The sequence below is a fragment of the Trichoplax adhaerens genome, genomic scaffold (genome assembly GCF_000150275.1).
Source record: "Trichoplax adhaerens TRIADscaffold_1 genomic scaffold, whole genome shotgun sequence".
Taxonomy (NCBI): domain Eukaryota; kingdom Metazoa; phylum Placozoa; class Uniplacotomia; order Trichoplacea; family Trichoplacidae; genus Trichoplax; species Trichoplax adhaerens.
The window spans coordinates 10,713,126-10,729,050 of NW_002060943.1; the positions used below are offsets into that span (position 1 = coordinate 10,713,126).

Below are 15,925 nucleotides of genomic sequence, written 5' to 3' on the forward strand. Positions count from 1 at the left end.
ACTTCTGCATAGATGGAGTAGATTTTACACGACTGTATACTGACTATACAGGCGGTATTGATTTCTTTTCTATCTGCGTACTCGGCACGTACTGTCAGTAAGTGGTCGTAATGCTTAAACAGATGACGTAAACAGATACTTAGTGCAACCGTCTGTTGGATTAATATATATATAAATTTTATTGCTGATATCCTAAGTTGAGAGCTAACTATGTTTAGCAGCTTTAATTCTAAAATTATTTACTTATCCCCAGATAAAATATACAGATAATTATATTATAATCTTATAGCATCTCATCCAGTGCTGCGTAAGTGTGAGTGAACATTTACCGTACATATTACTATAGTTTACGAAATGACCAAAATTCGCAGATGTCCTGTGACAAACTTATGTTACAGGTGAATACTAACAATATATAACGTCTACGGGGTGAACGGGAGGGATTTGCTAGCCATTGTTATGAAAGTTTACACTTAAAATTTTTGTTGGCTTCTATGTCATTGAGTACCATATGGGAAAGAGGAAATGCAATATCGAACTCATTTATCTACATCAAATATTTAAATAGCCTATCTTAGGCAAACAACAATCGATACTCAAGGAATAGCCTTAATACTGAGTAGATAAAATATCAGTATCGAGAAATAATACTGGCAGCTATCACATTTTCTAATTTAGTCAACGGAGATATTTATCTAATAAATTATTGCTACTTGCCCTATTTTATAATTTAGTTCAGAGTATTTTTAGTACCGTTAGTTACGAAAATTCGTCGTGAACTCTCAAAGTGAATCTCTATATTAATGATGTGGGTAAATAGCTGCAGTTTCTACTCTTTACGAGATAGCTTTGCGATGAAAATAACCCTGAAACAAATCTTTCTAAATTCACGAAGTTTCGGGAATCACTTCTCCCTCCATAACTTTTGAAGCCTGCAGCAATATAGTGCTTGGGTTTTATAACCCCTTAGATTCGTAATCGTCTAACTCACAATCTAAGTTATTAAAATTGAGCAAATCTCTAACGTGACACACGATTAGTTAAACACCATGTTTAACCTTAACAGTATCGTATATTAATAGAATGCTTGACGATTATATAGCTGTCTATTGCGGCCTTATACTCACATAGTATGAATAGTATAAGTACACCGTTTCATCATCAGCAATCATGAAATTACCTTATAAGCATAGTAGACTATTCTACTTCTTAATGCTGCCGTACTTCAATTACTATTGTAATTAGCTGAAACTACTACAAGCAACTAAGATGCATTCGCTTTGATGCTAATTAGAAATTAGAGACCCAATTTTATTATACATATCGCCAAGCTGTTATACTTTACGGCTGCCGCTGTAAAAATTGAGCGATAAATCTTATATTCAATTGCTTAATTAATAGAGCAATATTTAAGAGCATAGTAACCATCTAATGACTAATTCTAGATAATAGAATAACAATACATCTATTCACAGAATATAATATTCAATCTAGTAGCAGTTGCAATTACAATTACAAAGTTCGTAATGCACCCAATTAATTTTTAGCCACTATCTAAAAACACCAATTGCTGTGCTATACGCCGTATACCTACTTTATACTGTAGCATAATAATTAGGTGATTCCCACTGCAAGTGTTCAATCTCAAATTTTCAATCGCCTTATGAGAATATCAAATTAATTAAATTTACTAACCTACCCTTCACCTTCGTTTGTGTTAAAATTTTCGCTTACTTTCAACGGTCTATAATAAGTACAGTCGCGTCTTACTAGTACAGTATTTGTCTTTATTGATGACTGAACGAAATTGAGATTAATCGATTAAGTAACTAACTCCCAAAAATGATAAAATACGAGCCCTTTTATAGCCTCAACTTCGACATCGGTGCCGTACCGTTTGATAGGATTGCGGTAATTACTGTAATATTCTGAACGTTAACGTTCTACATCAAGCACTAACATGCAGCGATCTATTACACTGTATAGTCTGATTGCAGTTAGCTAGTCCTTGGTGGTTCTGAAACGAACCTAATCTTATGTAATAAAGTGAAGCTTATAAGAAACTGTAGTTCTTTTATATTTTTGAGGAGACGCTTTATCACATTGTCACAAAACAGCTTCGTAATCGTACTTAAACTAAACTATCTACTCTTTAAGGTTCCCCGACTAACTCCGGAGATCCTCAGTAAAGGAAAACTGACCATTACTTAACTAAACTTGCCTAATCTAAACTAATTAGATTACCCTAGCTAAGTAACAATAACTGAGAAATGCACTTTCAGAATCTTTTAACTATATCTTTATTCTAGAAAATGCAAGTCTAATTTAATATTCAAAATCAATCATTTAAATAGCTTTTCGAGCCATAAAACCGGTTTACGATGTGTGATATATTTCGACCAATAAGACTTCGTGAATGCATTAAATTATTCCTAGTCTAATCCAGTGAATTTGTAATATTATTATTGATTAACTTTATGTTTGCCCTAGCTTATAATTAACAGGATTTATATTGAATTTGCCATTGACAATTCATATACCATATTTAGTATTATTTAACCAGTATTAGGAACAGGTTTATATCGGCTATATTAAGTCATCAAATAACTCATGCACATATCCAAATTAGTAACTATCTTAACGTGATACATATATATGTCTAAATTAAGTAAGTTATTATTCATCACGGTAGATTCACTACCATGACACTGACTTATTCCTATACTATAGAAATCGAGTCCAATGATATGTTTAGGTTAATAAATATATTTATTGCTAACTATTACAACTTAGTACCTAAGTACTCTAGCGTAGCCTCAGTGGAACTAAGATTAAAAATTAATTATTACAACTTTACTACTAGTCACTTATCAAGGAGCATCAAGCTCAGTAACACACATACACACACAACAATCTACGAATATATGTAGCATGTACATTGATAATTAAGAAATACCTGTAAAACAGTACGGCATTAAGAGCCAGATTACTGGAGATAACTCATACTGCCACTAATTATTCCGGACACTTTGTACCATGACACTTATCCATGAACTCTTTAGACTGTACGACTGAAACTTCATACTTATACAAGTAAGCAAATACGCTGTAGGCAATTCTCAAGCGTATAGGGGCAGTTAGAGAGTACAAAGATGGAATCAATCATTAATCATAATTATACTGTTCCATTTGATGCGAGTGATGCTTATAATCTGTCCCTGCTATCTACGAGAAAAATTTGAAAAATTTCTTAAGAGTGAATCTATGATTATTTTATAATTTATGTAATTACTATGCAATTACACTGTACTTAATATACATACAGTGTGAACTTCATCTACAGATAGTTACTGTAGCAATTTGTAAAAGTATTTTAGCTTCTGATAAATTAAAATACAAACAAGTGCAGCTAAAGTAAATTGATGTTTCTATCTCAAGTACACACTTATTATAAGATTGATAACTTTTATTTCTCGTAATAAATATTCGGTGGCAACCAAATACATAAACTTCAAGTCCAATAGTAAAAGTATGGATAGTTTAACAAAGGTCTCTCTATATCAATTGTTTTTAAATTTAAGTAGATATCAATCTATATATCTTTTAAAAATTATTTTGTAACACTACTGTACAACTACGAACACAATTTAAAGCTTTTACTTGATCTCCTATCGTGTTAATCATAATTATTAATTTAGAACCACCCATATTTAAAATGTTGTCAACTGTAGTACAGTATTATATGGTAAACAAGTCTTATATTCAATGAGACAATATTTAGATGCGAAGCAGAAATTTATAAAACAATTGATGCGTCCTGATAAACTGCACGTCTAAACAGAGCTTTATTGTTTACTGATATAAACAATTTTATTAACTAGAGACTATAACAAAGGAAACTATCGCTCAAAAGCGTTAGAGAGTTTTTATACAGGAGAACGTACTTTAAAATTTGTTTAAACATACCTAGATAGTGCCGTGCTTTCTGTATTGGAGTAATAAGGAGTAAAACAATTTGAATTATTACATCGTAGTGAAACTTATACTAGTGTCTTTTAGATCATTTTTACACCCCAATTTGTATCTACATGGAATTATCGCAAAATATTAAGTAATTTTTCAGTAAGTAAAAAATTATACCTGGAAGATATAACAAATGATATCAATTAGTCTCTTTCGATTTCTTGGTTACCAAATGACAGTAAAAATATGATGGATGTAAGAATTATGTATGCATTTCATACACACTCTAAGAGAAAAACCTTTAAGTTAGACATCATGTTTCTGATACCATGAACTCGGAAGTAGTAACAACATTGGATCTGTAAATACTAATTGATATCTTAACAGTGAAGGTAGTGCTATTCTTATCACATACTACAATATAAATAAATAAAATTTGAGGGCATTATTGAACAAGCTGTAATTTACAATATATCTCTCAATTTACTTAGAAATTTATGAGTTACATTTCATTATTTATACAAATCCATTCAAAAGACGTCAGTTTTATGACGATATAAGACAACGGAGACAATTGCCTGTAATAAGATTTCGAAACAGGGTTTACTTTCTTTTTTAATTCTGTATTGTTATATGAATAAATAATATAAAATATTTTGAATTACTAGAGTTAATATACTCGAAATAACCCATGAATTCATACTATTACCCCTGAATTATGAGTACTAGTAAACTACCCATTCAAATGAACGGGAACATAATCTGCACAAAGCAATAAATTAAAAAAAATTTCCAGCTAAATTATCTTAATATATACGCTTTCTAGATAATTTCTGAAGCTGACTCCAATGTTTTAACTCGCAGAATACCTAGATACTGATAGACAAATAATTACTCTGAAGTTATTATCGTTTAAGTAATTCGAGTTTTCTTGATCTGAATAACTTTTACTGTCGTTCTTTACTGTAGTAATATTACATATAAAGTTCGTTTAGAATCCAAGTATTTCATACTTAGAAATGAATAATAGATTTAATTTACTTTTTCTTATCTTCATCCTCCGGAGCGTTTCCTCTTATAGTGAAAAAATAAACTTGTACATTGGTGGTTTCTTCCCAATAGATAATGTTGGTTGGAATGGAAGTGGCTTAATACCAGCTGCTCAAATGGCTTTTGATGATATAAACGCTAGAGAAGACATTTTACCTAATTATCAACTCAGCCTAATTATTGGAAATACGAAAGTAAGCAGTAATTGTTACGCTAATACCGTAGATACAAATTTATGAATTATTATTTTATTAGTAGGTTTAATTTTCTAGCAGTCGTAGTACTGTATGTAATTGATTTGTCAGTTTCCAGAATCTCATTTAAAATTTCTGATTTTTTAAACTTGCTTAAATTTTGAATTCTAATATAAACGTATAGCTTAATAAATTTTTATACCAAGAAAAGCATTTAGGATCATTGAAAATAGCCTGACTTCATATAAATATTCATTTGGCATTGCTATCAGTTTGCAAGCCAATTCTTATAAAGTCATGAAATTGTCAAATTTTTGGGTATCTTTAGTTGTTCTACTACGCCTATATCGGATTTTCATAACTTTTTCTTGAGAATGGTGTTAATAAAACTGCGCATGAAGCTTCTCTTCCGGTATTACTTACTAAAAGTCTGTTAGGAGAATGGTTTCGTCTTATGATTTACCCGAAGCATTAAATAATACGTACATTACATAGCCCTTAAATAGCAACCTATAATGAAAAATATTTTTGTACTTCTCATAGGCATCAAGCGATTTAGGCGTAAAGGTTTTATTTGATTTTATACGTTTACCGCCCCAAAAAATTATGCTGTTGGGTTGTGGATTCGCTCGAGTGACATCGGCAGTGGCTGGAGTTGTAAATTATTACAATTTAGTCCAGTTTGTATTATATTTTCTTAACTAATCACACTCTAGTGTAAACAGCCTTCACACCGAAAATACAATGTAAAAATGGCAGATTAGTTAACCCACCTCATATTTTGTATTCATAGTAAACTTAAATTAGACACTTTTTAAAGTGCAGCAAATGATTCTATTAAAGGGAATAACAGAAAGCGATTCACAAAATTAAAGCTATCGCTATAATTGTAAATTTATTACAATCGAGAAGTGAACTGGCTTGAAATAAAATTGCACGGGTAGAATACCGTACCTCATTGTCCATTTAGAACAAGACAGGTCTCATGGACTTGAAAATAAGTTCTTTCATACATTCCCACAGCTAATCTGTAAACAGTTGTAATATATTAAAGATCTTACTTTCAGTGTCTTGGTTGATAAATAGAATTCACTTTTGCTCTTAATGATTTTTAGCAACTTTTAAAGTTTTACATATCCTGCAGTAAATATCGTATAGAGGCATGTTTCGTTTCAAGTAACGCATAATAATTCTGGTTTCATTTTATTAATTCTCTTAATAAGCTTAATTTATATTGCTATGACTAATTTTAACACAAGTCGGAATAATATGATAAGACATGTTGGGAAATTTTATGCTAGCTTTACATTAATTTGCGGACAATATTCCATCGTTAAGGGTGACAAAAGAAAGTTACTCTTCTTAAATTAATGTAAAATTACAGGGTCATGTCGATATTCATATGATATCCATCGATGCAATCAGATAATAAATAAAATCTTCAATTAGTATTAACACTTGAACAATGTTTGCGGCTACAAAGACGATATACGAGATAATATATTTAGTCAACGTATACAGATAATACAGTAGCCATTAGTATTCAATATTCTGTATGCTATTATTGCCGAATAAGATACATGAACCGTATAATAACGGCTAAAAATAAGCACACAATAACCTCGTAAAATTTTAATTGAAGTTAAACTTGTTAAATACTAATTGCGTATTGGAAATGTTTGATTATGCGTATTAAACTTAACGATTTTATCTCGTTATTTCATTTTCATAACGAAAAATCATAAAAATCAAGTAGCTATTAAACCAAATCGCTCCTATCTGTGATTATTGAATCTTTCAGACAACTTTCTCTTCGGAAAGTATTTTACTATCAGACAAAGAAAATTTTCCATACCTTTTTAGAACTTGCTTTTCTAACGGTGCTTGGAATTTACCGCAAGTCATGTTACTTAAATACTACAATTGGACTAAAGTAGCTATCATTGCGAGAAGAAGTGAAATTTACGATGTGGTAAGTTAAGATATGATATTGATGAATAGATTAAAGATTACGAACCTATCATAACATTAAGTATAAAGTTGATTCATTTATCTTGCTCATGTACATATAGTATCACGTCATATATTTCATCTAATAGAATATACAGAATACTTTATTTATCAAACATTAAACACAATGATTTTGATATTTTTGAATTAGAGTATGGAAAGACTACTGAATGATTTACATCACGCTAAAATCCAAGTCATCACAACTGAAGGATTTATTCCTGGAACCAATTTCGACCGACAAATTGGAAATCTAAAGGTACCGTACCATATGCAATGTATTACAAGTGGTTGCAGAATCGGGTGTTGACAGATTTTTTAAATCTTCTTCTTGGAAACAGTATTAACTCTTGAGTACACACTCTCATTCAAGGACGCTAATTTTATATGTGCTAATTTTATATATGTTAACACGTTTAAATTTTTCGCAATTATCGCATTCGATAACGTACAAATTCACAACTAGGCGATTCGCAAACTCTCGATTTCACGATTTAAGAAACATTTAAAAATTACGGTTAAATCTTGGTACATTAACGGTGTAAAAGTATGTCCTCAAGTTAGACTGTAATATTATTATATTATATGAAAACTATGAAGTATTTGTGGACAAATATTCTAATTCGCAGCTTACAATGACAATATCAATAGGAAGAAGATGTACGAATCATAATTGGACATTTCCAAGAAGAAGACGCATTGGAAATATTTTGCCAGGTTAGCTTAAAACTATTACATGTTCGAAATTCTTGTATCAATGCTGTACTACGCAACGTAAATATTATCTGCTAGTAATATAATAGGTATTTTTTAGACAAGAATATCTTACAAATAAAATTTCTGTAAACTTGACGTAACTTTGTAATACAACATTATAGTAAATTGTTAAAATGAGAGTTTCGCACAAGTGGTGCAGTCTAAGATAGTTCATGTTTATAGATTGGGTCTTAAGGTTATATAAAAGTGTTTACTCATCGTTAGTTAGATACCATAGTCCCTGGTTGTGATTGATTTAATAATATAATGAAATAAAAAAAGAAATCAAGGGTCTTGTCGTATTGTTTCTGAGATGCTCGTTCTTCATCACCATATAATATGTGCATATTGGAATATTAATAAGAATCTATTTTAGATGTATCAAATAAAAATTGTACTATACAGTAACATAGAGTTCTAATGCGAAAAATCTTTATATTTAATACATTAATCAAGCTTTAAAATGAAAGCAATGAAAAACTGTTGGTATTAGATATGTAATGGTTAATATTGCTAATCTGTGAATAAAATCGAATTCGCGTAGAGGATCTTAATTATTATGTCACTAAATAGAATATTAGTAATAATAAGTAGCATTTGCATAAGTTATGGTATTTCAGGAACCTCAAAATTATGTAATGCGGTCTCATAAACGTTCATCTAATATGTATATCGTAATTTATGAACAGTTTAAATAATGTCAGACACTGTAAGGCCTAAATTTAAATATCCCAATAATTTTAACATAGAATATCGTATCGTACGGTATATCTAGGCTTACAAGCATGGAATGTATGGAGCTGATTATGTCTGGATTGTACCTGGCTTTCTGTCTTCTACGTTCTGGGATAAAGCCGTTAACGTAAAACACGTTAATTGTACACCACAAGAAATTGCCATAGCCGCCAATTATTCTCTCTCAATCGATTTTGCTACGATTAATACTGCTGATGAAACTACCATATCTGGCATGGTTCGATGCTTTATTTTTCTATACTGTATTATCCTTATCGTACTCCTATATCTGATCTAGCTCAGATTAAATATGATATATGTCTATGTTATATTTTTTACATATACATAGACACCACAATCATTTGATATTAGATATCATAACTGGCCATCAATTGTCAATCATACTTATTGGCCTAATAGTTACGCTGGTTTTACATACGATGCTGTTTGGGCAGAAGCTTTAGCTTTAAACAGTTCTCTTAGTCGAATAACAAAACTTAATCGAAGTTTGGACGATTTTCGGTACAGCGATAGTGAAATGGCAGGAATTTTTAAAGAGGAAATGTATCGAGTCAATTTTTCTGGGATAAGTGTAAGTCTTTATATGAGCAATATTAAGATTATTTAGCGAAAAGTGTTAAATGTATAGACGAATATCAATATCTTAAGACGACAACAGTAGTTTATTATAAATTTCTAGTTTTACAAATGATAGTCGATCTCTAATATTTAATTAGCAATCCTTGAAAATTAACTTTGAGCCAAATAGCGTATTTTTACAGAGTTATTTTGGCGCTGCCCTTTTATTATTTACTCGCTCTAAAAATTATATACGATATAACTTTACTAAAATTGTTACTAACTATATAGTGGATATTGTCGAAATAAATGGTTACATTAGCATGCATGATTCAGAGTAAAACTTGATCGAATTTGAAAATACCCAAATACTTAAGGATAGCGCTTGCTATTTGATTGCAGTAATTGTGGATATGTGATGGATTAATGATTTAATAGCTTAATTTTATATTTTATTAACTGATTGCTCTTGCTTCCATAGAACATGATCAAATTCGATAAATACGGTGATGTACATCCTCATAATACCTATTTAGTTCAACAGCAAGGTCAGAAAAGTTGTTGTAAGATACAGTATATCTCAAAAGTCGTTATGAAGTAGTGAGTAATGTATTAACAATGTTCCAATGCAGTTATAATATTATTTTTGGATGTATTTGTGTATTATAATCACTATATAGGCAATGCTAAGAGATTTGTAGCTACTATAATAGCTAAAGAGAATCTAATAGATTTCAATACAATCCCTCCAAATGTTATTAAATGGGCAGGTTTGACGTAAACTTTTATTAAGAATGATAATTTCATATTCGAAAATAACAAGGTAGCCATTTTTAGGGCCATAGGGTTGTAACTATCATGTAATACATTAGCTTAAGTGATTTGGATACACTACAATAATTTCGTTCCTACTTTCATTAGGTAATGGACCTCCAGTTGATCAGGTCAAACGTGTTTACCGTCTGTTAAGAATCCCTTTGGCTATATTTATAATCATGACTATCTTATCTTGCATTGCTATATTAATAGCAGTAGCCTTTCTGATTTACAATGACAAAAACAGAAATAAAAAGTATCGTGATGTACTGTACAAAGGCACAGTATATTAAACCTGCGGAATTTATTTATTTAGTATCTAGATATATTATTGATAAGTATAGGAATTGCTGATGTAGTCTTTATAAGTGCTATCACTTTGCATCAGAAAGCGCCATGCATCGATATTGTTTATCTACAGTAGCTTTCAAACCAAGTGAAACCATTCCGTGTACTTCTATTCATCGTGCGATGTATAACTTACGCTAACAAAAATTTACGAAATCGGTCATTTTTCATACTTTATGATGTTTAATACAAAATCACAAAGAAGCTAGTAATTCACAATTTTTTGATTAAAATATTTGTACTGTACTAGCGTATTCATCAGATTAGCTATATTTTGCATAGTATCTTAGCAAAAGTCGGTTCAGATGAGACTTCTGCCGTGCCTCTAAAGGGCTTTTCTTTGATTTAAATAATCAGGCATTTAAACCAATTATTTATTAAACATATAGCGATTAGTGAGAGAAAATTCAAATGTGTTGGTTTAATCTTGAATAATTGAATTATTTAAAATCAATACAGAAGTAGTTATTAGCTGCTGAGTAGTATTATTTAAATTATCAGTATTTTAGTTTGTTTATTACGGGTATGCTATCGCTGCAGATAATGAACAAAATTTGGACAAACAAATGTTACCTAAATTAGGCAATAATTAAAACCTACAGAACTTCTATACTCAAGCTCTAGCTTAATTATTCGCATATTGTTACCGGTAGTAAGATTTTTATTTTCTTTATAGGGTTATTAAAATGTCTAGCCCAAATCTAAACAGCCTAATTCTGATTGGATGCATAAGCTTGTATTTATCAGTTATTGCAAGTGGAACAATTAGTGTTGTTGAATCTCCTATCTTATGCATGGTAAGCACGAATCATTCAGCTATGAAAACTCGTAATATACATCTCAGGCTTTCCTGTATCGGAAAACCATTAGCTAATTTATATATTGGACGAAGACTTAAAGAGTGTGCAGATTGAATCATTATATTTTAGTTCTTTGTATCCTATAACAAATTAGAGCTCGACTATTAGTCTCATTACTTCAGTTAAATAGCACATCTTTAAAAGTATTTAAGTTACTTGTTGTATGATTGGATGGTTAATTTTGGTGAACAGTTACCTCCTTGGCTCACAACAATTGGATTTGCAATAGTCTCAGGCTCAATGTTTGCTAAAACGTATCGGGCTTATAAGATCTTTACTACTAAGAAACGAATTTCTGTGAGTATCATTTAAAGTACTATTTTACTGCTCATCATAACGTGCCATATGGGTATATTTTCATCACTTACAAAGATTATACTGAAATGAATGGGACAATTTTATACTCATGATGGCCTATAACTAAGGTTACAGAGAAGATACTTTATAATTCAGTCTGCTGCTTTTTCTAATTTCTAATTATGAACCAGCCCATACATGATTACCACCTATACGGGATTGTGACCGTATTAATCCTTGCAGAAACTTCCATACTCACCACCTGGACAGCTGTTGATCCAATGAAACCGGAGTATAACATATTGAAGAGAGAAGTATTGAATCATTTCAATATCGCAAGTTTTGATGTCTTTATCTTAATATTATTACCTAGACTAATAAGAAGTATGATCTCTTCTCGATGTTGTTTACTTGAATAGTTACGAATTGATCAATTTTGATTCTTTTAAAGCCACTAATCTGAATCTCAAACGATTATCATTATAATATCCGCAATAGTAGTACTTATATGCATCATTTTATTTTCAAAATAAAATATTGACTGCTTACATAACGTCTTGCAGTGAATTTAGAATTTTTGAATCATTTTTGTTCGGTAGGTTTCTTTCAGCAACGATTCTATAATAGTGATTTCACAGCTGCTGGAATGTGACTGCCAACATGGCACCATTTGGCTTGTGACTATTTTAGCTCTTAATGGATTTGTGATAATTTTTGGCGCATTTATAGCATATGAAGCAAGGAAGATTAAATTGCTGATCATGAATGAGTCCAAGCAAATCGCTATATGTATTTACAATGTTGCATTACTATGCATTATTGTCATACCGATCACATTTTCTCTACCTAATACATCTGGTGGACCTTACATCACTTCTTGTGGCTTGATTTTGTATTGCACAACTACTACTATTTGTATCTTCTTCATTCCTAAGGTAATTATAGGATATTTGATGTTCGCCTAAATCTAAGATAGCAATAGACAATTATTGCTCATTACATTAAATCGACGTAGTATAGATTCTGATAGCTACCGTAGGGTATTATTCATTTTTCTATAGGTCAGACATAACAAAATTGGTCCTGCTCAGCCTTATGAATGAATTGATGAAATTGGCTTTTGATAAAAGATCAGTTATAGGTGTACACACCTGATAATGTTTATCAACTAATATAACGTCCAACAAAATAGATATTCTTTGTATTAGTAATGTTACTGAAAGGAAAAGATTGCCAAAACAATTTTCGTAACTACTAAGTATAAACTACTGTTAAATTATTCATTACTGAATATCATCAGAGGGGACATAATTGACATGCAGGCCCAGCCTGATGGAGGCTACAAATATATTTTGAATTACCAGGACCATCTCACCAAGTTTTGTGTGTTACGTCCTTTAAAATCTAAGTAGCAAGAGGTAGTGAGTAGGGAAATATTCGAAATTTTTGGTTTACTAGGAGCTCCTACCATCTTGCATACCGATAATGGTCGTGAATTTTCGAATAAGGTATTGCAATTCAAGTTTAAAATCTTTAGAACAATTAGAGGCTCGAATGACAAGTTATTCATTAATACTAAATATTGTTACGAAATGCTGTTTTCTCGATTTTATACTACCTATTCTTAGAAATGTCATGCTTCTCTAAAAAGTATTTACATATTAGTATTTAACAGAAATCTTGACAATTTGGCCAAATTGTAAACAAGTACATGGCAAGCCGCGACATTCTCAGTCGCAAGGCTCCGTAGAGCGAGCCAACCAAGATGTAGAGGTAATCCTTGCATGTTGGAAGAGGGAACATAGTATTGTAAATTAGGCTAGCCATTTACCGTTGATTCAGTGGCAGAAAAATTCAAGGTTTCATTCTGGTGAGTTAGCCATTTATACATAAAATAGTTTTCGTAATATTGTGCGTCATTTATGTAATCAAAAAATATATCGAAATTTCATATTTAGGGATTGGGAGGTCACCTTACGAGGCAATGTTTGGTAAAAAGCCTAGGGTCGATATTGACGGCAGAAAATTTTCTAAAAGTGTGCTAGACAAGATAGGTTACATACAAGGTACAGATGAAGATAATATCGAATCACAGCCGTTTGAAAATATACCAGATTCAGAAGATGAGCTAAGCAGCCAAGAATCTTCCTTCGACGATTTAGAATCGAATGCTGATTTATGCGTCAGTTGCCAAAGACCATCTAGTAGAGCACATAAGTGTCGTATTTGCAAAAACTATTGCCATGCAATACCGCCCTGTTGTGCTTCTACGGATATTGAAGAAGGGTTTGGTAGTCTGGTTACCTGTCGACTATGTGAATCAGAAGAGCACACACGTAACTTGAGGCAGCAATCGAAGAGAAAATTGCAGCAACAAGCAGAAACAATGCTGCAGAAATCGGTAAAAAGGCTAAAGTCAGGCATAGTTGGTGACACCGTGCTGATTCCATTGCCAGAACCTGATAGAGAGAAAAGCCAATTAAGGAACGTGCAAGCCTGTATTTTTTCTGTATCAAAAGATAATTATTACCAGTTAGGAACATGGCATGGCCTAATAAATAGGTTACATGATGCCACCCAGCTTACCCTATGTAAGGAATCGTTCTTAGCAAAAGATGATATAAATTGTAATGTTAAAATTAGTCTTAGAGAAACTGCCAAATTAGAATCTGTTATCACTGGCCAAAAATCTCATTTCTGTGGTTGCTATACATCTTGCATTACTAGCCGATGCAAATGCTTTAAGGCTAATGTTAAGTGCAACAGTAAATGTCATCATCAGAGAACCTGTAAAAATAAATAATTATAATAATAATCAGAACATAATAAATTCTTTAATAACTACTTAACTGATAATAATATCTCAGGTTTATTTGGTAAAGTTACTGCAAGAATAAAGATTATTATAATCAACAAAGAAATGTGACTCAGGTTTAGGTAGTAAAGTTATTGCAATAATAAAGATTATTATAATCAACAAAGAAATATATCTCTGGCTAATTAGTAATATTACTGCATGAATAAAGATTATTATAATCAACAAAAAATATATCTCTGGTTTATATAATAATGTTTCTGTATGAATAAAGAGTATTACAATCAACAAAGAAATATATCTGGGCATTGACTAGGCATTTCGCGAACTGACTAGGCATTTCGCGAATTGACTAGGCATTTCGCGAATTGACTAGGCAATTCGCGAAATCACTGGATTTCGTACTTGCACGGTAACATCGCCTTCCTAAATTAACTGATTAATCAATGGTAATATAATCTAATACTCTTTTAACTCTTTTAATAATCACCAAATTTTAACTCAATTTTATGTTAGGATTTGGGTTAAAGTATTATTGACTTCAGAAAATCGGTGTGAAACTCCAGTTGTGAGCTACAGTATTAGCTACATATTTTAATTAAACAGCAACTGAACAGTTACCTTTATCACGTAGATGAGGTAAACCAAACTTAAATAATATTTGCTAATCCAAAATTACAACACATGGTGATACGCCTACATCTTTTTTATGTACTTCATTGCTTAAGCTGTACGCTACTCTATGACAATTAAATGGCCTGTAAGTTAGGAAATCACTTCATATATCCGATATTAAATGAAAATTTAATGGACAGCTATAGCTAAAATAGTTAAAGCTATCATATAGACTTGATTACTAAACTTCGTTTAATAAGGTGTAAACTTTAACGAAATGGTAAATAGATAAATCATTAATGCCCTCTTCTGAACGTGCTACTGAATTACAGCATACAGTATATTAATTATTATTCTAAATTAATAAGTATATTCTACATTAAGGTCAGCAATATTAGGACATACTGTGCCAGATAACAGTTCATTAGGTCACTTTGCATTCTATACTCAGTAATACAATCTATACTTTTAATATTTAACTGATCTATGTATAATTGTAATCATGCTGTATTGATTATAGTTTTGTACGAAGATATAGTAACTGTCGATACTCATTCTTATACTAAATTTAGTAAGCAATAATTGGTGGTATTCAATAATTCTTGCTTATGATCGTCAAATTATGAACTAGTTAGGCATATAAGTTGTGAAAATTACCATAGTCAGTTTTGTCGTTGAAATTGCAATTCACAGTTGTAAAAATTTTCTTAGCGAGAACTCATAATAGACATTAGTCTACTCCAAATCTTTTGTGATTGCATTTGTGGGGAAAATTCGAAGTAGGTTTATTACAATAGTCGTAATCTTTGATACTCTATAATTTAAACAGACGTATATTAAGTCTTTAACCTAACTATAAGCATCAATTTATAGTGCGATAAGGCAAA

At 31.2% G+C, this 15,925-nt stretch overlaps 1 protein-coding gene across 1 annotated transcript; it reads left to right on the top strand.

Annotated features, from left to right (window-relative positions):
• Positions 1 to 5,129: 5,129 nt before the first annotated feature.
• TRIADDRAFT_52576 (uncharacterized protein) lies at positions 5,130 to 14,411 on the top strand (the record flags this gene model as incomplete). The annotated part of the gene is made up of 17 exons (XM_002108231.1): positions 5,130 to 5,207; positions 5,751 to 5,887; positions 7,071 to 7,179; positions 7,369 to 7,476; positions 7,684 to 7,764; positions 7,869 to 7,934; positions 8,749 to 8,946; positions 9,058 to 9,300; positions 9,769 to 9,835; positions 9,968 to 10,057; positions 10,209 to 10,359; positions 11,128 to 11,248; positions 11,504 to 11,608; positions 12,208 to 12,543; positions 13,274 to 13,381; positions 13,427 to 13,478; positions 13,567 to 14,411. 17 exons carry the CDS (start codon positions 5,130 to 5,132, stop codon positions 14,409 to 14,411), a joined length of 2,895 nt encoding a protein of 964 aa, XP_002108267.1.
• Positions 14,412 to 15,925: the final 1,514 nt, after the last annotated feature.